This window comes from Panthera tigris, chromosome X (genome assembly GCF_018350195.1).
Source record: "Panthera tigris isolate Pti1 chromosome X, P.tigris_Pti1_mat1.1, whole genome shotgun sequence".
In the NCBI taxonomy this organism is placed as follows: domain Eukaryota; kingdom Metazoa; phylum Chordata; class Mammalia; order Carnivora; family Felidae; genus Panthera; species Panthera tigris.
Genome location: NC_056677.1, coordinates 4379204 through 4406061, shown reverse-complemented (window position 1 = coordinate 4406061; position 26858 = coordinate 4379204). Strand labels below are relative to the sequence as shown.

Below are 26858 nucleotides of genomic sequence, written 5' to 3'. Positions count from 1 at the left end.
TATACTGTCTCGAAACACAAGCTTTGGGGCCAAGTTAGTATTTCAGAATTCAAAAATTTCTTTTTGGGTTTTAGAAGGTAATTTTTTTAAAAATCAAAACAAATTTATTGAAAGTATGCAGACTGCTTCCAAGTTAAGCTGTCCCCAGGACCGTCTCTGACCCTCATAACGGACACTGCTGTTTTCTCTAGAACACTCGTTGTATGAGACCACTTCATAATGGGAAGAAAGAAAAATCTGCAACTGTGTGAGGTGACAGATGTTAACAAAACTTATTGCACTGATCACTTTGCGATATATAAAATATCAAGTATATGATATGTCGATATATATTTGATTATCAATTATCACATTGGATATATATTTGACATATCAAATAGCACATTGGGGGGTGCCTGGGTGGCTCAGTCACATAAGCGGCCGATTTCAGCTCAGGTCATGATCTCATGGTCCATGAGTTCAAGCCCCGCGTCGGGCTCCATGCTGACAGCTCAGAGTCTGGAGCCTGCTTCCGATTCTGTGTCTCCCTCTCTCTCTCTCAGTGCCTCCCCCACTCACACTCTGTCTCTCAAAAATAAACAAATGCTAAAAAAAATTTTTTTTTAACTATCACATTGGAAATATATTTGATATGTCAAATAACAAATCGCCACATCGTCCAGCTTAAACTCCCAGGATGTTGTATGTCAGTTGTATCTCAGTAAAACTTTGGCACATACAGACATCTGTATTTCAGTTTTACTGATTGTTAAAGACGTATTCCAGGTTTACTGAGCTATCATTGCCATACCATATCTAACAACATAATGACTGGTTATGTATACATATTGCAAAGTGATTAGTACAATACATAATGCATATACACACATGAGACAGCATAATGGTGAGTAGATCGTGTGTTACGTAACACAGCCTGACCGAAGTTCTGGATGGCAACCTGCAGACACACATATGAACAGTCTTGCAGCATTCCATGGGATAAAAACTGTTCAACTTTACATCGGTTCTGCGTCCATTGGTGCAGAACTGCCAAAAATAAGTTTCCCCAAGAGCCTGGCTTCCCATCTTTTGTCTTTGTTCTTGTTGGTTATGGACAAAGAGCTGTGTATCTCTAAGGTGGCAGCTGAGAAAACCTGTCCACGCTGAACAGGATGCTGATGGGTAGAGAGTAAACATCCTGCAAAGACAGGTCAGTCCCTATGGCAATGAACCTTCCAGGGCTGCAACCGAGAAACCCTGGGGTGGACACATTACTTGCAAAAGGGGACATCCCAGTCCTGCGTCTGTCTCTGGACGAGACATCCCCCAGTCCTGGAGCCACTAAGAGGAACAGAGGACCCTGGACCCCCTCTGCCTCACCTCCATGCTTTCTGCCGGAGTGGAAAGTCAAAGGCGCTACACTGAGCCCAAAGTGACTCTCTGGCCTGCACTTCCTCCTCGTAATAAGCACTTAATTATTATTGACATTGGCACCCGCAGTATTTAGACAGAGTGTTTTCCCACGTGGACAACCCTCCGGGTAAGACTGGACTTGTGTTTCACGATTGCAACATATTTCATTACCTGAATCCCAAGGGTGCTAGGTAAGGGATTGTTGACTCAGCAGCCAAGTTTTACAGGGTTAATTTCCAAACAAGGTAGGAATTTTAATGAGAGGACAAGATACAAACAAAACAATAGAGATAGAGAGTGCTCTGGAGAAGAGTTTTTAGAGTTTTTCCCAGAAACTTTTAATGTTTATTTCAATCAGCCTTTTTTTTTTAAATATATATATATTTTTAGCATTTATTTATTTTTGAAAGAGACAGAGTGTGAGCTGAGGAGGGGCAGAGAGAGAGGGAGACACAGAATTGGAAGCAGGTTTCAGGCTCTGAGCTGTCAGCACAGAGCCCGACGTGGGGCTTAAACCCACAAATCATGAGATCATGACCTGAGCTGAAGTCGGACACCCAACCAACAGAGCCACCCAGGTGCCCCATATTTCAATGAGCCTTTTAAGCAATGCCTGACATTTATTCTTTAGTTTAAAATGTAAATAGAAGGAGCGTTTTTTTGTGTTTTTTTTTTTTTTAATGCACTGAAAGCATTTACATTTCTGGATCCTGATATCATCCGTCATTATGTTTTAATCTCAGTATAAATGAAAATGGGGCAATTTCTCACTTGGTAAATATTAGTGTCACTGTAGACACCAATTCATAGGGATAGTCTGTCAGGTGCTATCATGCATTTGTAGAGACAAAAAGTGCCTATCGTAAATAACCGTAGGATGGAATAATCTTTTGACAAGCATTTCACCATTTTTAGTGACGTCATCTCCAGTGACAAGTCTTCTCATCGGCCCTCAAATTCAACCTGCAAGGGTTAACTTAGAGGATGAAATCAACGCATATGTGACAAATGTGGCTACCTGTGTAAGAAGTAAGCAAGTACGGAACGTTGTAATTAGCTAGGATCATTCACTCAGAGAACGGCATGGAAGGTTTATCCGAAAGACATTATGTCCAAGTCCTAGCACCCCTCTTTGGGGAAAAAAAGGAAATCACGCATTTTTGTTGACCCATGATGGGTAGATTACGTATGGCAGGCATTGCAAAGGTCACGTTGTTCCGGATGCTTATCTCCCATAACTGATACCAATCTTCAGAATAAAGAGCGGTCAATTTCTCAGCCACATGCCATTCGTTGCTTACCCCTCCTCCTTTGCAAAGACAGTCTACACAGCTGGACATAATGTCCAACACTGGGGTAATGAAGCCCCCACCCAAAGCAAGACCAATGCAGCCTGTTAAGCAATGGATCTACTAATTGGGATCAGCTGTGTTCTGCCTTTTTTTTTTTTTTTCCAAACACCAATGCAAGGGGCTCATGAGAGATTATTTTGTAGTCGTACACTTAAAATGAAAGATAAATATGTCAAAATTTAAAAAAGCTTAAAACAAGAGCAGAACCGCTCTTGACTATGCCTCAAATTTACTCTTTAGGAAAGCAATGACTTGCAAGCTTACACGAATACCAATATTTCACGGCATGTGCTTCATGGCACATATATCTTATTTACACGCATTCTATCTAACCCAGAAGCACAGGTCCTAATATTTTGATATATAAGGTTAATTCAATTTCTCTCCTGACTTAAGCACAGCACAAAATGCACCTCTTTATTTGCTCATTTCCTCTTGGGTTTCTTGCCTCTGGGCTCTCCATTATTCTTTTTATCAAGCATGTGTTTTCAAACCACCACTTTAATCCAGAAAGAAAGAAAGACTATTTGGCAATCAGTTTCTTCTCCCGAAAGACCTCCCCGTTTCAGGGCAGATGAAAATGAAAACAGATGAATTCTTGTAGGTGGTTCTACAGGTTTTTTTTTTTTTTTTAATTTTATTTTGTGATGGGGAGAGTGGGTGTGAGTGGAAGAGGGGCAGCGAGAGAGAGAGAGAGAGAGAGAGAGAGAGAGAGAGAGAGAGAGAGAGAGAGAGAGGAGTGGGGAGGAGCAGAGAGAGAGAAGGAGACAGAGAATAGCAAGCAGGCTCCGCACTGTAAACATGGAGTCCAATGAGGGTCTCGACCTCATGAACCTCAAGACCGTGACCTGAGCCGAAATCAAGAGTCAGACGCTTAACTGACTGAGCCTCCCAGGCGGTCCTACAGGTTTTTTAAAAACTGTAACACAACAGGTAGAGTGTACCAACTTTCATTATTCCCACAGAAGATCCAAAACAAAACAAAACCAAAATCAAAAAGCAATCCAACTCACCAGTTCTTCTGAGGCTTCCCCACAGGGTGCTCTCTCGCCAGGAGACTCTGACACTGTACCTTCCGTCCAAGGACCTCACACAGCTTTTGAAGGAGCCATGCTGGACAGGACCCAGCCCAGAGCTCCCGGGCTGTGAATAATCACGAGACAGCCCAGGTACGGCCAGACAGTCATCGCGGGGTGATTGGCGAATCGATCATAGAAAAGTTATTTAACTGCACGTATCTCTCCCCTTGTCTTCCCTCCCACCCCGCATGTTTCACATATAAATCAGAGGGAGACTGCCCTTCCTGACCCCAGCTGAGTATTCACGTGCTAGGTCTCACTTCGTTCAGAACACGTATCGGGTCTGAATGCTTCCCTGCAACCCTTACTGACCGGCTGGCAGGTGCGGGGGGCGGGGGGGGGGGAAATGAAACCCCAGACGTTCAGCCAGCATTCCTCATGTGTCAGTGCGGGACAAGGAAACAGAGCTACGGGAGGGGGGCGGACAAGTGCCGACGTGTTCTTCCAGCAGTAAGACCTGGGGACGCGGGCGACGGTGATGTTTTGAATGCTCTGTACACATCCTGATGCACACAGGCCCTCCAAGCCTGTCTGTTAGGTGAGTTCCAGCCGCCTACACGGCACGCGGGGCCCCGAGGAATTCATGCCCGTCGCCAACACCAAGGCTCGGGTGCTGAGCAAGGACGGCAGCAGGCTTCATGGGTGGCGAGCAGGTAGGTGTGCCCTCAACACTGACGAAAGGGGCAGGGACTCTCATCTCCCATATCTTGGGGGAAACCAAACCTCAGGAAAAACAGCTTCCAGGATTGCCTTCTCCCCTCACATCATTCATCGTGTTTTGTGTACAAGAAGAAAAAAGGTAAAGCCGAACTCTGAGTAGTTGTGCTCATTATCCCACCTCTATAAATAAAACATTGCCCATTTGTAATTATTTTGTGTGCCTCTGGCTCCTAGTAGGCACCCACTGAATTCATACATAATGCAGCAGGTGCTAACATAGTTCCCATTCTTAATGGTAACCCAAGATGATATCGCACCGAAATCTGAAACAATATCTTATCGTGAATAAGCACGACCCACACATTGTCACTGGGTGACGTCTGGTCTCCTGGGGACTCCATAAAACTTGCACATGGGATAGAGGTTTCATACGAGCTAGCGGTCAAAACTCCAGCACACCCCGGGATGCTTCCAATCGCTGAATGCTTTAAAGCTCACCAAGAAATGTCTACGGCAATGCTGAAACTCTACAGGTTTAATTCCCACATGAGTCCCTCCCCATGCAAAAGCATGGTCTTGGTGGTCCTGGAGGGTGGCTGCTGGCTTTCTCATTTATGACCCAGCACCCTGCCCCAGCTGCTGCCACAGTCCCGTGGCTTGGAGTGTGCAGGGCAAGGTGGGGCCACAGGGACAGAAAGGTCCCTTCTCAAGGGTCCTATTTGAGATATGGCTGCAGATGGCACACTGGAGACGGACCCTCCCTCTGAAGGGCATCCTCTTGGGTTCTTGGGAGCCACCCAGCCGATTCCTGTCCATCCACAACTCCTGAGACAGGGGTAGTGGTGCCTGCTCCTATAGGAGCCCCCTCCTCGTCCTCCTCGAAAGAGGTCCTCCCAAGCAGAAGTCCCAAAGAGCAAGCATCTGCAAACCTCTCACGGGTCTTTCTCCTTCCCTGCTACAGGGCCCAGATCCCACAGGGCCCGACTATGGCTACCTCCATCGAAGATTCCCCTGACACTTTACTTCTTTGCCCCTCGACCAATGCTCTCAATGTAGTACAGCACTACAATAAATATCCCCTCAGAACGAGGGGATATGAATTCAGTTCTGACTCTGGCACCGGATAGCTGTGTGACCTCAGGAAAGCACTCAGCCTCTCTGAGCACCAGCCCTCTTTTCCACACAGCAGGAAGAATATGTTCCAGGCAAGGTTACCGACTAGGGACAACGGCCCAGCTCTGACTGGTCTGCCCATCAGAGGCATCACAGAGGAACCCTCACCCAAAACTGGGTATGCCGTCTCACTCGGCTCTCTACAGAGGAACAGCCCAGTGGAGAGACCATTGCTGGAAAATTCTCGACTCCTACAGAACTAGGGCACGACGCAGTCATTCAGGCATCAGCAAGCAAAGACTCATTCTCCAGGACTGAGCATAAAGACCAAAGCTCAGTCATGAGGGCCCTGAATCAAGGAAGAAGCATCTCCATGCAAATCGGGCCACTGGGACAGGCAACATGGTGCTCACGAAAGGGTTCTCCTCTTAGCCATATGGGGAGGAGAGGCCTTGGGGCCCCAGAATCCACCGTTCAGTTTTCCTGTTGTATTATCGATGGTGACATAGCGTTCAGTGCATTGAGCTCTGCGTTCATTCGGGGTGAGCTCAGCTATTCTCAAGCAAGGCACCCACCACCTGCAAAAAGCCCAGAAACGCTAAACCACCCCTCATCTTGAGACCCTCCTTGCGATTACCATGCATGTTACCGGGCCATCACAAAAATCACGTAGGAAAGCCCCCCACAGAATGTGTAACATGGACAGGGGCTGAACAACGGAGGAAGATGGGGAATTTGTGGGTGGTTTCCAGGAGGCGCTTTTGGTAACTTATGGTCTCTCCTTACCACGTACTTCTCAGTGTTCACTAGCCCTGTGCACGAATCGTGACCTTCTCTTTGGCAGAACGCATTCCGGGGTTTGAAGCTTTATCATTAAACCCCAAACTAAGTCCTGGATGTCACCTTCCCTAAAATGGCATTGTGGTCTAGTCCAGGAGGAAGGACTCACAGGAACTGATTGCCTCTAAGGTTCATGCAGAGTAGTGGAAATGGCCCTGGGAAACAGAGCTGAAATACATCCTTTTAAATGTTTTTTTTTTTTTTTTGAACGTTTATTCATTATTTGAGGGATGGAGACAGCAAATGGGGGAGGGGCAGAGAGAGAGGGCGACACAGAATCCGAAGCAGGCTCCAGGCTCCGAGCTGTCAGCACAGAGCCCGATGTGGGGCTGGAACTCACGAACCATGAGATCATGACCTGAGCCAAAGTCGGATGCTTAACTGACTGAGCCACCCAGGCGCCCCAGAAATACATTCTTTTTAAGTGTTACTCCTTCCATGTTAAATACAGTGGCAGCCGACATACATATTCATTTGAAGTGTGGCCACAAAAGAACAAAATATTGTAAAATATTATACCACTCTCAAGTCTGTGCTATTTTACGTATACATACATACACATTATATACAAAAAAACTTTCCTCTTAAGTTTCTGAAAGCCACACACATATCTATTTACATACTCAATGCATGTGTATGTGTAAATCAAGTCTGTTGAAATGCTACGTAATGAATTTTATTCATCAGTTTCTAAAAACCATAAATGCATATATTACTTATACGCGTCTGCATATATGTCAGCTAAACATATTTAAATTATATACATCTTTCCTCCAGTTTCTTAAGGGGTGTCTGGATGGCTCACCTGGTTAAACGTCTGACTCTTGGTTTCGGCTCAAGTCATGATCTCATGGTTTGTGAATCCCAGCCCCGCATTGGGCTCTGAGCTGACAGCATGGAGGCTGCTTGGGAATCTCTCTCTCTCTCTCTCTCTCTCTCTCTCTGCTCCTCCCCTGCTCGCTCTCTGTCTCTGTCTCAAAATAAAACACACACACACACACACACACACACACACACACACACACACACAACTGGCTGGCTCAGTCAGGAGAGCATGCAACTCTTCATCTTGGGGCCATGAGTTCAAGCCCCATGCTGGGCACAGAGATTACTTTTAAAAAAACTCACACACACACAACTAGATGATTTATGTACGTACCATAAATGTGTGTGTCTGTATGTAGACACACACATCCCATTGCTCCTAAGATTGTTAGAATCTTCACTCTGGGAGGTACTTAAGATTCTCATTCTGTACAGTTTTACTATGTAGATTTATTCTGCTATCTCAACCTGTTGGGTGTCCCATTGACGTGCTCAGATCCCAAACTCATACTAAAAGATTGCTTCAGGACAGCTGTGGTTAGAATTTTGGAGTCTTCCTGGACTGTAATCATAACAGCAGCCTGGCATTTCTAAAACTGTGCTGGGATGGACCCAACCTAATGGAAGTTAACACATATTACTTCCTTTTTCAACAGTGCGTGTGTGACGAGTTTGGGAAAAACTGTGTTAAAAAAAAGAAAAGTGAAAACACCACCACTGACCCCAGGAACAGTCCTTCTCAACAACATGTGACTGACGGATTTAGCAAGGATGGCTTGGCACATGCCCATTCCAGGCTCCTGTCTTCTTTTAAAAAAAAAAAAATTTTTTTTTTAATGTTTATTTTTGAGAGAGAGCGAGTACGAGCAGGGTAGGGGCAGAGAGATGGGGACAGAAGATCCGATGTAGGCTCTGTGTTGACAGCAGAGAGCTCCATGCACGGCTTGAACTCATGAACCAAACTGCGAGATCATGACCTGAGCCGAAGTCAGATGCTCAACCAACCGAGCCACCCAGGTGCCTCCAGGCTCCTGTCTGCTTGGGGAGGGAGAGGAGGAGGCCAGCAGCCAGCTGTCTGCTCCCACCTGCCATCTGCTTCGCTGCAGTTTGTCCAGGAGCAGGGTGGAGCTTGGCAAAGGGGGACACCTGCTTCTCTGGGGCTGACTAGGGTAAGAGCTGCTACTTTACTAAGGTCACAGTGAGGCACTGCTGATGCTGCTGAAGGGGTTCCGAGCAAGCCTCCCCAGAGGGGGTCAGCTTGGCACATGGACTGTTGAGAGCTGGAGACAGACAAGACCTCGCAGGCTCAAGAGCAGCTTTCACCCCTCCCATAACCACCTACAAGGATCTAAACTAGGGCTCTTTCTCAGAATGAGAGTTATTATCAGAGATGAATTTTATCTGAGTGCCCATCTGTGTGCCAGGGCAAACATCTAATTACTGAACATGTTCTTACTGCCCCATGATTTGCCTTCTCCTTTGAGGACACCATCCCACTCCTTAGCTCAGGATGGCATAGGTACCTCGTTTTACCTTTCTGACCTGGAACCCCTCACGTACGTGGTGTTCCTGTACCTACGAAATTAAATTTGATTTTCTCCTGTTAATATGTCTCATGTCAATTTAACTCTCAGACCAGCTGGAAGAATCTACGAAGGGCAGAGTAAAATTCTTCCTCCCCAGCACTGCCCTTGTGGATTTGCATCTAAACTGCACAAGGGAAGGGGCGCCTGGGTGGCTCAGTCGGTTAAGCGTCCGACTTCGGCTCAGGTCATGATCTCGCGGTCCGTGAGTTCGAGCCCCGCGTCGAGCTCTGTGCTGACCGCTCAGAGCCTGGAGCCTGTTTCGGATTCTGTGTCTCCCTCTCTCTCTGACCCTCCCCCCGTTCATGCTGTGTCTCTCTCTGTCTCAAAAATAAATAAACGTTAAAAAAAAATTAAAAAAATAAACCGCACAAGGGAAGAAAAAATATATATACAGTGTTTCCTCTTGTTTACTTTTCTCAAAAGATTATCTTTTTTTAACTTTATCCATTTATTTTGAGAGAGAGACAGCGCAAGCGGAGGAGGGGCAGAGAGAGGAGACAGAGAATCCCAAGCAGGCTCCGAGCTGCCAGCGCAGAGCCAGATGCGAGGGTTGAACCCACGGAACCGGACAATCACGACCTGAGCCAAAACAAAGAGTCCGACCTGACACTTAACTGACTGAGCCGCCTGGTGATGCTGGCATCTTGCTTCCTTCTGTCTCTTCCCCCCAGATCACAGGAGGGGTGCCCGGGGCCCCCCCGTGCTGAATCTCCTCCCCAAGGACAGACTCTGTCCTCAGCCTCACCTGCGAGAGCACACACCTTGCATCCAACTGCTCTTATAACACTGCTGGCTGGTCGGGAAGGCTTTGATCCTCTGCGGCAGTTTATACAAGATGCATGGGGCCCCACTCAGTGTTCAGCGATGTGTACACAAGACAGGTGCTCAGGGTCCACATTAAAGAATGACTGGGTATTCGCGGTTAAAACTGGCTTGCTGTTTCATAACATGTGTAGTAAAAGCCACCAGGCCTCCCCAGCGACTGGGATGTGCTCGCTACTTTATAAACCATCTCAACAACCTCACGGGGAAAGCAGTTAATTATTCTTATATATAAATGAGTTAATGGTGTCTGGCACATCCACCATGGGCACACCTACCCCTAACCTGTCCTGGAGGGAGGGCCCCCTGCCAGAGGATTAAGTCAGAGGCAAAAATCAAGAGGGAGAGAATTTAAAATGAGGGGAGCCCGGGGGGCTCAGTTTGTGAAGCATCTGAATTCAGCTCAGGGCACAATCTCACGATTCATGAGTTCAAGCCCCGTATGGGGCCGTCTGCCGTCACCACAGAGCCTGCTTGGGATCCTCTGTCCCTCTAACTCTCCAACCCTCCCCCACTTGTGCAACTGTGCGTGTGGTACATCTGTGTGCACGCATTCTCTCTCAAAACAAAACAAAACAAAACAAAACAAAACAAGAGATGGAAGGTAAGAGGGAGAGAGGGAGGGCAGGAGACCTTGTGTAGTGCCATGGATCCCAGTGGTGAACGAGGCTCCTACCAGGGGGGCACAATGAACCTCAGGCCCCTCCCTCAGATGTCCATGGTCGTGTCCAGTCACCGAGGCAGAGAGAAAAACAGGCTAGGGTTTGACCACGCACTTCCCATCTCCCCAATGTTTGAGCATTCATCCTCTCTGTGAGATACAATTTTATCTTATTTTATTTTTTTAATGTTTTTATTTATTTTTGAGAGAGACAGAGCAAGCGGGAGAGGGGCAGAGAGACAGGAAGACACAAAATCTGAAGCAGGCTGTCAGCCTGAGCTGTCAGCACAGAGCCTGACGTGAGGCTTGAATGCACGAACCATGAGATCGTGACCTGAGCCGAAGTCAGATGCCGGACGGACGGAGCCACCCAGGCACCCTGTATACATACAATTTTAGATGAGTGACATCTATTTATGTACCAATGCGATGTGTGTTTTTTTCTCATTCATGAGTACTATAAAGTTCATGCTGGAAGTTACGTTTCCTTGCCATTAACATGGACTGGCATTTTACTTTCCTGATAGAAGTTTCTTTAAGCCCTTTTTCCATTTTGTGAGGGTTGGTTTAAAAGTGAAATAAATAGGGGCGCCTTGGGGGTCAGTTAAGAATCCAAGTCTTGATTTCGGCTCAGGTCATGACCTTGTGGTTCATGGGGTCAAGCCCCACGTTGGGCTCTGTGCTGACAATGCGGAGCCTGCTTGCAATTCTCCTTCTCTCTCTGTGCCCCTCCCCTGCTCATCTGCATGGTGTGTCTCTCAAGGTAAACAAACATTTAAATAAATGAAATAACCTGTAAATACATTTAACCCTAAAACATACATTGCATTAACCTGAATTCAAGTAAAATAAGTCGAAGGCACGGATCCCACCCTCTTGTCGTCTCCCAAGACACTGGGAAAGCTGACCGGGATACGTGACCACCCACCGTGGGGATCACCCACCAGCGTCCACGCAGATAATAGACCCTAACAAGGTCTGGCATGTTTCCCACACTTTCACATAAAAAAAATCGCCAGCAGAGATCCTCATATCAGGTGGAGCTCCCATATCACAGTGCAGTGCCCGGCATACCCCAGGTGGGGGTCAGTGGCCTCGGCCACCCGGCTGATTCAGTAGGTCTGGGTGGGGCCTCCGGTTGTGCATTTGTGGCCAGACCCCACGTGAGGCTGACACTGCTGTGCCATGGGCCACCTCAGTTGTCTTCCGGTGTCGGGAGGAAGCTTGGCTTCTCTCGCGGAGGTGAGTCCTTGCGACTGTACTCTGATGGCCAAGAAGGTCAACAGTCACGGCCCTCTCCACAAACCAACCAACCACATCCCAGAGGAAAGACGCCATGAGCGGCTAGGTCAGCCATTCACGGAGCTCAAGCCTCAGTCCAGGGCTGCCTGGCTTATGCAGAAACCAGGGGAGCAGGGAGAGAAGCAAACCCAAGGCCTCCCCAGCGAGGGGCCCCCAGTTCCCTACTCCCAGGCCAGGCACATGTTTTTGTTCTAAGAATGAACTCGTGAGATTTCTTAGCGGTACAGGGAACGGGTTCTCCGCGTTCTCCCTCTCGAATCCCGGTCAGCGAGCTCTTCCCACGGGGTCGTGAGTTCCTGGAGTCGACGGGAGTCTACCTAGGCTCAAAGGTACTGCGCGTACGGGCCAGGACTTCTGAACATCGGAACCTGCCCTCCTGCTTCCCTACGCGGCTGGACTCCAGAACGGGACGCCAGGATGTGCATGCACATATGTGTGTGTGGATGCGTGGATGGATGTGCGGCTGGAGGGACGGCTTCATGGATAGGTAGACAGACAGACACAAGTACTGGGAGGTGCTGCTGGCATCTACCGGGAGGAGACCAGGGATGCTGTTAAAAGCCTACGGCGCACAGGACGGCCCCCACCACACAGAAGGATTGTGCCCATCTGCTACATCTGCCATCACTAAGGACCACGGGCTAGAAGCCCAGGTACGCAGGGGAGTGGTTCCGTCTCCGAATTCGGCCGCATTCTGAGGTGCTGGGGGCTGGGACTTCACCCCATGACTTTTGGAAATCACGATTCGGCCCACGTCAACTTTCCCTGTCCCAGATATCAACAGAGCACGGAGGGCGGGGGGGGGGCGATTCCGGACCAGGGGTACGCAGGCGAGCGGTTCCTACACTTACTTCACTGCATCTCTATGCACACGCGAGGGCCCAGGAAGCCACCTGAAAGTCTCCTCGAACATGCGCGAGCCTTCCCTCGCTGTGCTATCTGGCTCACGCCCGCCTCGGAGGGAAAACAAACCCGCGTGCACACTGCGGTGTGGAGGTCTACACAGGGCTGCCTTCCAGTCTTCGGAGGCATGTCTGGGTGATCGTTACAGCCGTAAACCAGCGCGTTCAGTCATCTGTCCCCAGCCAAGTAACCAAGGGCGTGACTTATCAAACCGGAATATAACTGGATGGCAAAGGAAATGGTAACACTCTACGATGGACTGGATGTTGGGGGTTCCTCCCCCCCCCCCCAAATTCATAGGATGAAGCCTGAATCTCCAGTGGGGCGGTACTTGGAGGGAAGACACTGGAGAGCAGGATTCTGACACCAACGCCTATTTGTGGGTTTTCCCACAAATCTAACACCAGGTGGGTGTCCTGCCGTTAAACCCAATGCTGACACACATACCTGGAGTCAGCATCGGATCTCACAGGGGAAGTCACAGGGAAGTCTCCAACGCTGTTCCTGCTACCATCAAATTAGATGGCCCTAGCAGGGAGAGGTTGTCACCAGAGCCTCTGACGGAGCTGCTATAGATTCGAGGTTCCCAGGACCCCCTCTTGGGTTCTGCTAATTTACTAAAGTAATATAGGGGCGCCTGGGCGGCTCAGTCACTTAAGAGTCAGACTTTGGCTCAGGTCATGATCTGACAGATCACAAGTTCGAGCCCCACGTCGGGCCCTGTCCTGACAGCTCAGAGCCTGGAGCCTGCTTCAGATTCTGTGTCTCCCTCTCTCTCTGCTCCTCCCCCACTCATGCTCTATCTCTGTCTCTCAAATATAAATTAAAAAAATTTTTTTTTAAATTTACTAAATATATACCATGTATAAAACACATGCAGTAATGTATACAGACTTCACAACATACACGTGTGACATATTAATATAATGATTAATCAGCTTTTGATGAGATCATGATGGAGCCCCCCATGATGGGATTATTGAGCTTATAAGAATAGGCATCAGAGCCCCCACCTCCACCCACATGAGGACAGAGAGACAAAACAGCCACCTATCAACCAAGAAGCAGGCTGTCAGCAGGAACCCAATCCGTCAGCATCCTGATCTTGATTTTGGGCCTCCAGAACTGTGAGGGACAAATGTCTGCTGTCTAAGCACCCCCATCTGTGACACTTTGTTACAGCGGCCAGAACAGACTAGCATCCTCTTAGGAAGGGTCTCCCATCTGCAATGTCCACAAAGAATTTATAAGTCTCTGACGGAGACAGTCCACTACCCTTAGGACTCACTCGGGAGGTCTTCGGTGCTTAAGTTTTTATTACCGTGTGCTGTTTAGAGTTTGATCTTACTGAATACAAAAAACTACATATAACTTAATAGACTTGATGCACAGATGCGCACCAATCCATAAAGAATATAAAGCACACAACATATAATAAAGTACAAAAGTATGTTTGCACACGCATATGTGAAAAGATACGCGTACTTTGATATACGCCCTTCACTGCTCCATGGTTATGTCTGAAGCCACTCCCAGGCCAGTTCTCCAGCTAAAGGAATGTTAAGCCGTGCAAGGAACCTTGCAGTGGGAGAGGGCGCCTTGGGCTCTCCAAACTCTCCACAGGCTTGGCTAGTGCTGCCAACAGGGACCTCCAGTGTGCCTCAAGGCTTCCCTCCACACATCTCTTTGAGACCCAGCCCTGGCTCCCCCCAGCTGCTGCAGGGCCCCGCACAGGCAACCTGCAGAAAGGGCACCATCCACCAGCCTCAGGCTCCCCGGGACCGGGTCGGAGCCGGGGAAGGAAACGAGAGCTGCCCAGGGTGAACCGCAGGGCTCGGTGGGTTTCCAAACGGGACTTGGATGACAAGCGCCTTTCCAGATACGACACAGAGAGCAAACACACGGACAGAATAAGCAAGACAGCAAGACGAGGAAGCTGAGATAAGCTGAGATATATCTATCGTTTTTGCTTTAGCATGCATGTTCATTGTGTGGGAGAGGATCCTGATTTTCAATCTGTACGATCACTTGTGGATGTGTTTTGGACACCACCGCACTACAGTTGATTGCATCGTCTGCCGCATTTTAAACTTGTCGGGAAAAGTAAGACATCATCCCACGGGGAAAACACAATTTTGCAAACATAAATTGTAATTTGTGAAAGGAAATTCATCCTCTCTCTCTCCCCAGAAGCTCTGTTTCTATCCTTGACTGTTAGGAGAATTACGAAGCGTCAAAGTGCATTTAGTTACGTGCGTCGAAACCACTTCAGGTGTGAACCTGTTTTCATTTTTTTTCCCCCCCAATCTAGCTTGTCACAAACATGACGGTTCTTGGGATCTGTTTCTGGGTTTTTTTTTTTTTCTTTTGTTTTTGTAAATGAAGGGATATCTTCCGTCATATCCAAGAGATATATGAAATTCAAAGAAAAAATTATTTGAATCACATTTTTACATCTGTGGAGAGAAGTCCACACGACTCTTCCCTGTCCCTCTTCCCTGTCCCTCTGTAACTTCCCTGTCCCTCTGCAAGTGCAGTGACGTATACACGTGTGTCTATATATTACACATATAATGTTGGAGTCCTAACCCCTAGGAGGCTCAGAAGATCATCTTATTTGAAGGCAGAGTCTTTACATAGATAATCAAATTAAAACGTGGTCATTAGGATAGGTAATCCCTTACAGCTGGAATCATCACACAAAGGGGAAATTTGGACACAGAAACAGACCCACAGAGAGATGATATAAAGACATAAGAAGACCACGTACAAGCCAAGGAGAGGCCCGGAAGAATCCTGTCCTCAATGTCTCCGAAGGCATTGACCCCTGTTGGCTGTTTGTTCTCCAACCCCTGGCTTCCAGATCTCTAAGGCAACATATGTGTGTTGTTCAGGCCACCCAGCCTCTTTGTTACAGCAGCTGAGCACAGTCCCCTCACTAACTGATTGAACTGCCTTCTCTGTCCTCAAAAAGAAATCATAACCTGTCACAGCAACAGCTCTAAAAAGACACGAATTAACTGAATATACACTATTTGCTAGTACTAAGGGATTGCTTGACCCGCGTGTCTCCTTAAACATCCATCTTTCATGCCCAAGGAAAGCGATGCACAGAGACTCCTAGCCTATCATCTTGCTCTGCTTACCCAATCCACGCAAGTCACACCGGACTTTTTGCACTTCACCAGAAATACACTCTTAAGGTCTTACAGTCTCTGGAACTTTCTAAGTTCGGCTTCCTTAAAGAGGCCCTATCCTTATGCTTAAATATGCATATGCAACGCCAACCAACACTAAACAGAAACGGACACAGAAAGGTATCTTTGGTCGTGCCCAAAAAGAAAAACAAAATTATTTCCAGGTTGCATTCAGAAAGAATGCAAAAGGTTTAAAAAAACAAAAAACCAAAAAACCTCAGAGCCACAAAGGCAGGTGAAGCATGAGCAGGCGAAGGCGGCAAGGCACATCCCTAATTTGCTTCCTCCGTTTCCTCTCTGATCGTTTTCGGCTGATTTTGGGAGGAGGCACCAGCTGGGGAAGCTCTGTCGGTGATGAAGCCAGGGGGACCGCAGACCCGGCAGACCCGGCAGACCCGCTGGCCATTGCGCATGCGCCAGGCGGGGCCCAGGGGACGGATGGCGCGCGAAACAGAAAGGGGAAATCTGCGAGGGTCCCTGGACGACCAATCAGGGCTCGGACGGCTGCACAACCAGGCCATCTGGCTCCACGTTTACCGGGTGGCTCGCGGTGATGCCCGCCTGAGCACCTCTACGGCCCTCCCCGCAACTGCCCCAGGGACCATCCTTCGAGGCTCTCCCTCCGTCCTCCCACCCTTTCCAATCTCGTCCTGCATCTGCCCCCACACCGGCAGGTAGTCGCTGCGCTGCCCCGTTTGCGGGGGTGTATGCGGCCAAACTCGTGCCCGCCCGTGCCGCATCCCGGCTCCTCGGCAGAGACTGGGTGACCCTCTTAGACGCGCGCGCGCGCGACACAGAGGAGAGACGGAAGCGCGCGTGCGCGGCTCGGAGCGCGCACTCGACGACTCGCCAGAGACCGCCAGAGGCGCGCGTGCGCAGTGAGGCTCGGGACGTGCAGGATGGCTCGGAGCGCGCGTGCACGGTAGCGGCTCAGGGCCCGGAGGCTCGGGGCGCGCGTGCGCAGAGCGGCTCCGGGCTCGCGCGGAGGCCTGGGGCGCGCGGGCGCGGGGCGGCGGGCGCGCGCACCTTTCTCCGCCCCTACCTGGCCGTGACGCCGGCACAATGGCGGCTTCCGTACCCCCGCCGCGGCCCGTCACCCACCTGCTCTTTGACATGGACGGCCTCCTTCTTGGTGGGTAGCCTGCGGCCGCCACCCGCGAGGGCTGTCCGGGGAGGACGCGGGCGGTGGGGGTAGGGGGGGCGCAGGCTTTCAGGCCCGAGGGCGGCGGCGGGGCCGAGTCTGGGACCCCCAGGCGGGCAGCGGCGGCGGGAGCGCCGGGGCCATGTCAGGCCGGCCGCGCGCGGGGCTGCAGTGTCGACGCCGCCCGGGGCACTACTTCCGGTGGCCGCGCCGCGCGTGGGGATGGAGTGCGTGTGCGGGGGGGGGGGCGGCGCGCGTGGGGGCGGCGCTCGGAGACCACCGCGCGGGAGTGAAGGGTCCTTCCCGCTGTGCTTGCCGGGAGCGCCGCCCTGCCTCAATTTCCCCACGTGCGCACCAGCCTGGCGGGTCCCTGCCGGCCTGCTCCCGGGGGCCGTCGGCGTGGGCGCCGAGGTGCACGCACCTTGCTTGTAGTATTCCACGGGGCAGGGGTCCTCAAGCCGGAACGTCTGGAGGCGTTGGGGGGCACCTAGGTAGAGGGGGATGTTGCTAGAATCGGGGGGGGGGGTGGCTAGAGGCCGGGCGTGCTGTTGGGGCTCCCGCGGCGCACCGGAGCGCCCCACGCCACGACACATTATCCAGCCTCAAATGCCAGGACTGCGGAGGCGGACGAGTCCTCTTAAGTGGCCTGGCTGCCCGGAGTGACCTGCGGCTCCGACATCACTTGGGGAGGGGCTTGGCTGTGCAAGAACTCCACCCCACCTTGCTTTTGAGCCCCAGGGCCTGAAAGTTGGATAAAGCACAGGGATTATCGATCCTTCTACAACGTGCTCTCTCTGGGGTTCGACTGAGAAATCCATGCTCATCCGGAAGTTCACCTGCCGTGAAAAGTTCAGGTAGAATTCAGAGAAGACAAACACCCAGTGCGTAAATGCGGAGACAACTGTCCTGAGGGCTACCCAAAGCCTCCACATGCTGTTGCATAACAGTATTAAGTTACTGTGTTCTGACCTCATAGCCTCCAGAAGCCCTCACAAAACTGTAAAAATGCCTGCATAATTTACGTGGGCTGCTGACCTGGTGGAGGTGTGCATACATTAAGGGGCTCTTAGCCTAGAACCCTGTAGAGGAGGATATGTGCATTCACTAATAAACAATACAACTCAGAGAGGTTAAGTCACTTGCCCAAGGTCACACAGCGGATAAGGAGCAAAGCTGAGGAATGATTCCAGATCGATCTGATTCTAAATATAAATGATGTGTTCATCTTAAACGGTGAGTATGACGTCCTTCCCCCCCGCACCCCCCCTCGCCCTCTGCACTGGTCCTATTGCTAGGTGATTCAGTAGTAATAAGACTGATTTTTTTTTTTTTTTAATTTTTTTTTTTCAACGTTTTTTATTTATTTTTGGGACAGAGAGAGACAGAGCATGAACAGGGGAGGGGCAGAGAGAGAGGGAGACACAGAATCGGAAACAGGCTCCAGGCTCCGAGCCATCAGCCCAGAGCCTGACGCGGGGCTCGAACTCACGGACCGCGAGATCGTGACCTGGCTGAAGTCGGACGCTTAACCGACTGCGCCACCCAGGCGCCCCTGATTTTTTTTTTTTTTTTAAGCCACAGAATAGAAACAGGCACTTTGAAACCAGATTAATTCCCGTAAATGTATAAAATAAATAAATAAGTAAATCCCCATAGAGGTCACCAATTGCAGAGAACAGTGCATGTAGCTCCTAAATCTGAAATGACTCCATTTCAGAAACCTTCTGGGATTCATAAGTATCGTTGGTAGACAGGACTTTTCCTGCTCAGGTGGTCAAGAAGTTTACGTTGTCAAATAAATTCCTTATCCTCTAATGAAAGGCCCAAAGAACTGTTCTGGGAGTCTCATGAATATTAATGCAAACTGAGAGGTCTCGTTAAAATGTGATTTATTAAACTTCTATATGAGTTGCATGCTTACGTCCGACTCCCGATGCAAACGTAGCCGCTCCCTGAAGCCAGGAATGTGGCTTCTGTCACGGGACCTGCGGGAGCAGTTATGAGCAGGGGTCTCCACTTGCCAGTTACACCAGGCGAAATGGTTTGCCCTTTGCAACCGTCATCCAAGCCTTCGAATTGGTCAGAGAAGCAAGGATCAGTGTCCTTTGGGAAGATAAGACATGGCCCTTTTTGGGTTTTTTTCCCTCTTAGTGTCTGCCCCTTCTTTCAGATTTCACTCTGCTTTGAGGTAGTAAGTAAGGCTTTGCAGAACCTCCTCAGAAATTCCCTCGTTCCATTCTTTTTATAAAATGTCTCGTATGAGACACTGCTTTCCAAAATGTACTGCTCTGTCTCGTGCGGTCTGGTCAGTTATGCTGGTGTAGTTCATTCAGTCTGTCTGCTGTTTGCAGCACACTGTGCTGTCCATTTGTAACGAGTCCTTTTGCGGTAGGTTTGTTAGCACGGTGAATGCATTTTCCCCTGCAAGTTCCATTTGTCAGCCTAGCCTCCTGTACTGCTGTGCTCAGGGAAATGCGGTTCAAAACAATTAGTTTCAGGAGGCAATGCTGATATCCGCGGGGAGGCTTGTTTAATCAGAGGAGAATGAGGAAGTAAACAGAAATTTTTGTGGAAAGGTTGACCACACCGAGGTACTATTTCGGACGTTTGAAATGTATGACACTGTTGTCCTTTGCAATAGAAACGACACTTTTGGATTCTGTTTTTGTTGACACAAGGTAATAATCAACTATGATCTAGGTAATAATTTTGTCTCTCAAATGCCATTTAGAGAAAGAGGAGAAGGGACTGAAATTGTTTATCAACCACGACAAGATTTCGAAGGAAGATGACAGGTATTCAATGGTGTCTCGCCTTCTGGATGGGGAAGATTATCCGGTTCGTAAAAAACTGAAATTAGGAGCAAAGTGGGGCGGGGGGGGGGGGGGCCTGTCATTTTTAGCAAACAGGAAGTTTGCTGTGCAGAGCAGTGCTCTTAGAAATAGGACCTGCATAAGACGTCCCACAGCAACGCTAAAACACACATGACCAACTGACCTGCGTAACATGTATGAGATTTTTTTTAAGTGGAGATCGGAGCTTCTTTTCTCAGTGGTGCCCTACCATCTGGACACTACCAGGGTTGTGACACTTCCTCAGGAAGGCAGGGCCGAACGAAGCATTGTCAAGATGCCTCCCTACGCACACGCATCCCCATTGGCTGGAGATAATCATCGCATGCATGCTCTACATTTTGGAACCCCCCTCCCTTGGCTGTGTGCCCTGGGGTCTCGTGCTGGGTGTGGGGGCAGCCGTGCTCTGGTACGTTCACATTCTTTCTGCCCTGCTCCCCTGGGAGCTGACCGCACGTGCTCGGGCTTTAGCTCTCCTTGCTAGGTGAAACTTGGGTTCCTTCCGTCCTTGCAGAGAAGTCAGCTGAAGTTCGGAGGGCAGTCCAAGGCCTTGCAGCTGAGGAGAGCCCACGCCCAAGGCAGCGCAGACTCTGAGTTTCTCACTTTGGAATAAGATGCTGCCGGGGGTCTGGGGAAGGACCCTTTAGGAAGAGTGGACTCTAGACCATGTTGGAGAAAACTGGCCATTGCTAACAAAGCAAACCAAGTATGGGCCGATGCTGCTAAACTGTCCCCATCGGTGACACTTTCTAGTAGATCCGAACTGCGTCCTCCTCAAGTTTGTGCCTGGTGTTAGTGGTCAAACGCGTCCACCTAAAATTTGTGCTTAGAGGTGGTCGTTGGTCGCCCACCACAGCTGCTCCTCTTTCTAGAATAATTGAGAAGGGCTTGAGATCCAGATTGCAGAATCCTGCTGATAACAGACTTTTGTCCAGCTGGCGGTAGGACGGAAACATTCAGCAAATCCCTGTGAGTGCGGCTGGGCCCTGCCCTGTCCTTGCCTTCTCACTGTGTGTTTGCGGCTTCACAGACTCTCATCATCGAGGGAGGACAGCACTCACACTTTGTCACAAAGCCGTTTCTGCTCTTTTCCTTCTTCTGGAAAAGCAGTGTGTTGGGCGATATTTTGGCCCCTTTTGTCTTTCTGATGATTTGCCGTTCACTCTGATTCTTTTCTTTTTAAATTCCCGTGATTTACGTACCAGTCAGCGTCCCTGGTTTTTTAATGCCATGTAAAACAGCAAGGGAAATGATGCCCCCAAGAAGTGTCCTCAAAGCACTCATTACAAAGACGCCTGGTCACACCTAGGGAGGAGGCATTTTAAAAAGCATTGAGACACAGCCCATAACTGGAAAATAGAAAAGCGTCCTACCACAGTGGATTGCATTTGAAAATGAGTTTCCTACATCAAGTCTGCATGAGTACCTGTGGCTAATAATTAGAGCATTTGATTTGTGAGAACTTTCACGTAATTGTGTTAAAATAGGTGGGGGCAATCTTGGCTGTTTGGTGCAGATGTCTCTGGTTAAAGTTGCCCTCAGGACGTATATGGAGAGTTTTGTTGAAAACGTAATAATCGTAACACGTCCTGTCTTAAGAAGCTTTCTCTCCCCCCTCCGCCCCCCGCCAGCTCTGTAGAGCTGGACAGCTATTCTGCCCAAAGTTCTGAGCTTCAGGTAGGTACATCACCTTCCCTGTGCTCTGGCTCCCTCACACCCAGAATTCCCCGTGACGTCTGTAGTCAGTAGCTAAGTCTCAGTGGGCAGAGTGTCTGTGCGGAGAGGGCCCCTGTGTGGGGGGAGGGTGGTCGCGTCCTCACACCCCTGCCTGCAGGGCGGTTTCGTTGGCATTGCTGGTGGTCCTGGGTTGGGCCGTGGGCGGCCTCTGATTCTCCTTTGCTGGGTCTAGGAGCGAGGTCATGGTATACGTCCCTTTGTGATCAGTGATGCTGTACTGGAAAATCTCACACATCACGTGTCTGGTCAGGGAGAGACACAGGAGCCAACCAAACCTTGTGCAAGCGGCCGTAGACTGCCCTGTCTGTACCCGAAATCAGAACAAGAGCAAAATTGTGGTTTGCATGTGTGAGCTTCTGTGACACCTTGGGGGCAAGAGTCAAAATAAGCATCAGGCTTCCCTCCCTCTCATGTCCTGAGATCCCGCCCTCCCCCCTTATCTGTAGGAAAAGCGGAGTGTCCTTGATGAGAACTTTGCTCATCTCTCCTCCCTAGACCAGCACGGTCCATGAAGCTGTCACCAGCTGCCTGTCACCTGGGCATGTTGTATGTCTGCCCTGCGAACAGGAAGCACACGTGGTACCCAGGGGTGTCAAATGTAGCTAGTTCACTGAGCTACATTTATTTAGCTTTTATTTAGTTGTACTTAATCTCAGCACTCCCCGTGGTGGACCCGTGCATCCACTCATCCTTGTCTGCTCACATTCCCATCCTTGTCTGGTGCCAGGTGCTGTGTGGGATTCAGACAAGCCCCTACTCTTAGTCTCAGCGTCCTGATGGAACATAAAACGTGGCGAGTGGACTCTGTGCGTCACTGGCTACTAAGCACGGCAAGGGCATGGTAGAGACAGAAAGTACTTTCAACTGAAGTCACCTGGAGAATTTATGTCAGGTGCAGGAAGGAGCGAAGAAGAAAAACGGACATTCCAGACCAGGGGAAGAAATACGAGAGCAATAAACATGTTTTCTGAAGCAGGACAGAGTATTTTTATCAAGCAGACAGTTTGTGTTTAGAAAAAAAAAAAAAAGACTTCTCAGTAATGATTGTATTAGAACATAGAGGGGACGACGGTCCAGCTGAGAATCCTCTAGTGTTTTCCAAGCTGGGTTCCACATGGTAGTTTTATGCCCCTTTATCCTGCTGTAAATCAGAAAGCTTCACCCCTTCCTCCAATCGCATCCTTTGTTTTCCCCCATGATAGTGACTTTGGGAAGGCCGGTTACGTTACGCAATGTTCTACGTTCTGGGTTTGTCTGGTTGTCTGCGCCTGCTGTCTCCTTACCTGTCCCTCTGTTTCCCATGACCTACGAATTATGCTTAGTGGTCAGCTGCACTCAGCCATTTGTGGCAAGCACACACAGAGCTCCTGTTGCTTTTCTGGGGAGAAGATGCACGTGGTCAGTTCTGTTGCCCTAGTCCCTGGTCGTGAGAAGTCTCGTCCTCGAAAGACGTGTGGAACTCACTCTTGTCCTCCTTGGTGCCACACGGGGTGTTTTGGTGGGAGGTCTCAAGCCTGAGAGCCCAGGTGTAGGTGGTGGTCATAGTGTCCCTGTGTCTTCAAGACCGGAACCATTAGGCAGAAAGGTGGGCCGGGGTTACAGGGGACGCCGAGGCCACATTGGCACACACTCGGAAAAGAGGGTGCTTGCGGGAACCAAGGATAGGTGTGCTTGGGTGGCTGTGTCTGCAGCCTGTTCACTGTAGTGCGTTGATTTCCACCTCTTCCGGACCACGTGCCGTGATCTCTGAGTGGCTTCAGGGGATTTCATCTAAGTGCGTTCAGACCTGTGCATTCAGACTCCTTGGAAACCCAAGAGTGATGGGACAGCAAATACAGTTGCTGCACTTTGTACACACTGGAAGCGCTAACTTAGTACTTCCTACGGAGGCAGGTCTGTGCGGATATATTTGTGCGTTCTGCACAGTTTACGCCGCTTCTCCAGCCCACAAAGCAGGATTCATGAGTCTTAAGCCAGAATGCAGGGAGGGGTCCCAGTAGCAAAATGCAGCATGACACGAAATCCAGAGAGGAATGACTACGATAGATCATAATACTCTAGGAGCGCCTGGGCGGCTCAGTCGGTTAAGCATCTAACTTCGGCTCAGGTCATGATCTCGCGGTTTGTGAGTTCGAGCCCCGTGTCAGACTCTGTGCTGACAGCTCAGAGCCTGGAGCCTGCTTCGCATCCTATGTCTCCTCCTCTCTCTGCCCCTCCCATGCTCATGCTCTGTCTCTCAATAATAAATAAACGATAAAAAAAAAAATTGTAATACTCTAAAAAAAACAGGAAATGTCATAATCGTCTCAAGACAGAGGAGGTGGGGAGGGAGACAGCTCTTTTGAAGAATGCACTCAATAAATATGGAAAGCATGGTTGAATTAGGGAAATCAGCATTTCACAGTCCCCACCATGAGTGGTTTGGACAGGAGTCACCAATGGAAGCCAAGACCATTGGAGTCAGTGTGGGGACCATGATGGTGCCCGGACAGGGCCCGAGTGCCATGGTAGAGGATGTGCTGTCCTCAACTGCCAGAACAGCTCACCTGTCTCACAGTTGGGTGGTCACCAGTTGGGTGGTCACCAGTTGGGTGTCTATGAGCGCTTTCTCGTTTGGGAAGGTCAAAGAACAAGTAAGGGGATGCTACGTGAATACAACCAGACAAATACAAACTGCAAGGTCATTCTGCAAGGTAGCCGGGCCAGACTCCTGATCAACGTCAAATATTCTGGGGAAGCAACAGGGGTGGGCATCTGTAGTTTGGTGACGCTGACAGGGCATAAGCACTCGCCTTGCACGCCTCTCTCTTGGCGATGGCTCGTGAGCCCAGGCTGCAGCGAAGGCTCTCGCTTCAAGGACTCTCTGACCCCCGTGGACTGCCCTCTGCTCTCTCTTGCGTTCATCCCAGTGACCATCGGTCAGCCCTGCCCCACCGGCACACTGTGTCTAGCGTGGAGCCCAGAATTCTCTGTCCGACCTGGTCTTCGGCAGCATCCCCGTGAGCCATGCACGCCACACACTCAGACTTCCCTTCCAACCTTCTCTTCCTCACCCTCGGCCCCAGCCCCAAAGCATGCACGTGCTTACTTAGTCCTAAATCCTTCAGAGCCATTTCTACACCCTCCTGATCACCAGTGCCTTTCTTTAGGCTCTCAGTGGTTTCCTTGCGCAGCCACAGTGTCTCTCGTGAGCCTTTACCGTGTGCTCAGCGCTCTTGTGAGCTGCGGTGTGCCTTAGTTAGGTCTGCAAGCTGGTGGCCCGCACTTAACTGCTGTCACTCCCCTCTCTCAGAGGACTGAGCAGAGAACGAGGCAGTGATTCATCCAGGGCACTTCCGTGACCCCCACCAATACCAGTGGTGGTTCCGGAACTGTGCTCTTCTTCCCGTGGGTGACAGGGCAGGGATGCTGGGGCAAATGAGTGGTTGAAGAAGGCGCTGGTGGGAGCACAGAGCTCACCAGCAGTTTTCCCCTAGAACGTTCATACATGTCTTTGAGGAATTTGGCCACAAACTGGTCCCTACTTCCCTTCTGAGAGAGAGCGTTCGTACAGGGAACCATGACTGTCAGCTCTGCCTGTTCTGTGTCTGTTTCCCTGTCCTGTGCCCTGCAGGTTTGCGCTTGGGTACGTGCTCAGAACACAAACATGTAAGTCATTTGTGGGTCTGCCAGTCCCAGCCTGACGAGCTCATCCCTTCCTGAAGGTACAGCAGCGTATCTCTGCTGCAATCTTGTTCAACCAGTTGTGCTGACCTTGCCCGAAAGGCAGCAGCCTGATAAAGGCATTTACAGTCGCCCACTGGGTCATTTGGACAATACAGGAAGCCAGCCGTCCAAGGCAGTTCAGGTGACTGGAAGCTGCCAGCCCTTGGCTGGGTCCATCCACATGGCTTGGGGGAGGGGGGGTAGGACTTTGACTTTCCACTGTCGAGGGTTTGTTTGGGGATAGAGTTCTAAGTGGAGGAGGGATTGGAGAAAAGTCTGATCGGATGGATCCACAGAGCTCGAGGAGACAGATGGTCAGGGCGTTCATTCAGTTCACGGGTCCCACAGGCTTGGCTAAGCTGCCCAGCCAATGCCGGCGAGAGAGACCGGCGCAGGGAATGGGTATCTCCCCACCTCACCGCCCTGTGCTTCTGGGGACACGGTCTGGGGTGTGGTGGGGTATGTGCTGCAGGAAGGCAGATGTTGTCCATGCTACCGCAGTCTCATTTATCTGCTCAGCTGACCCAGTGTCCTTGGGAGCCGGGAGCAGGACATGCACCAGCAGTCCAGGGTGCCTCCCAGAGAAGATCGGTCCTGCGCTCTGTGGCCGAGCTGCAGGAAGACGTTCGGTGGAGGGCGGCCCAGGCTGAGCGTGCCCTAGGCCGGGAGGACGCTGTGCACACATGGAAAAGGGCAGGGCTTTGGCAAAAGTGCCTGTGTGTGACCGGAGACGAGGTTCCTCGCTGAGTGATGGGAACAGAGCTAGGAAAGTGCCCCCAGGACAGAGCCGTCTTCCTGAGGGCTTCCTGGAGCAGAGGGCGCTGTGGCAAGCTGTACATGGTGATGCAGATGACTAAGGCCTGCCCTCTGTGGAGACAGCCAGCAGGCTGTTCCGGCTGTCCCCGTGAACGACACCAGGACCGCGTTTGTGTCTCGGGAGCCCTGTCCCACGCCACCACAGACCGGTGGCTTTGACGTGTCTCTCCCGGTTCTGGAGGCCGGAAGTAGACCGGTGTGGCTGGGGCCATGCTCCCTCCAAGGTTGGAGGGGGGGCTGTGTCCCGCCCATCCTAGCTTCTGGTGGCTCCCGCAGTCCTGGCTTTGTGGCCACATCCCTCCCACCTCTGCCTCCCTCCTTATGTGGCCTCTCATTTCCTTCCTAAAGGGACACCTGTCATTGGGCTTCGGACACACCCAGATAATACAGGATGATGTCATCTTGAGATTTTTGATTTAATCACATGTGCAAAGACCCTTTCTCCAAATAAGGTCCCATTCACAGGGTCCAGGAAGGCAGGACGTGGATGCATCTGTTTGAGAGTCTCCACGCAGCCCATTACAAGGACACAGAGGGCTGGTGTGGAAGGAAGAGGAGAAGCCTGGTTCAGGGGCAGTTTAGTTCATGACACAGTTTGCAGGGACCAAGGCAGACAGATGTGGCCGGGATTCCCTCCTGCCGTGGCTGAATTGCACGGGCTCGTCCCCAAGCACCGCAGACACAAGGCTTTGGAAAAGTGAGCACTTCTGTTCCGGGCACGGATACATGTTGACTTTCAGTCGCCTGAAAGTCTGGCCACGTTTACGTTGATGTCATGGTTGGGGCGGGGGTGGGAGTCCCGTAGATGCATACGGCAGGCATCACCCTGCCGAGAGAACCACAAGAAATGGCCATCCGTCTAGGCCCATCTTTGA

The 26858-nt window shown here is 50.4% G+C and overlaps 2 protein-coding genes across 3 annotated transcripts in view; one reads left to right on the top strand and one right to left on the bottom strand.

Moving 5' to 3' along the window:
• The window catches only part of STS (steroid sulfatase), a 153454-nt gene extending 136464 nt beyond the window's left edge, over window positions 1-16990 (bottom strand). Inside the window, exon 1 of the mRNA XM_042973771.1 lies at window positions 16834-16990. The gene's annotated coding sequence lies outside the window, so the exon portion shown is untranslated. The remainder of the gene's footprint in view (window positions 1-16833) is intronic.
• The window catches only part of LOC102958111 (pseudouridine 5'-phosphatase), a 173396-nt gene continuing 163289 nt past the window's right edge, over window positions 16752-26858 (top strand). Inside the window, exon 1 of one of the 2 annotated variants that reach the window (XR_006213349.1) lies at window positions 16752-16864. Coding sequence is in view for 1 of the 2 variants with exons in the window: in XM_042973772.1 (XP_042829706.1) it covers window positions 16795-16864 (70 nt within the window). In the remaining variant the exon portion in view is untranslated. The remainder of the gene's footprint in view (window positions 16865-26858) is intronic. The other variant, XM_042973772.1, reaches the window with a different exon arrangement.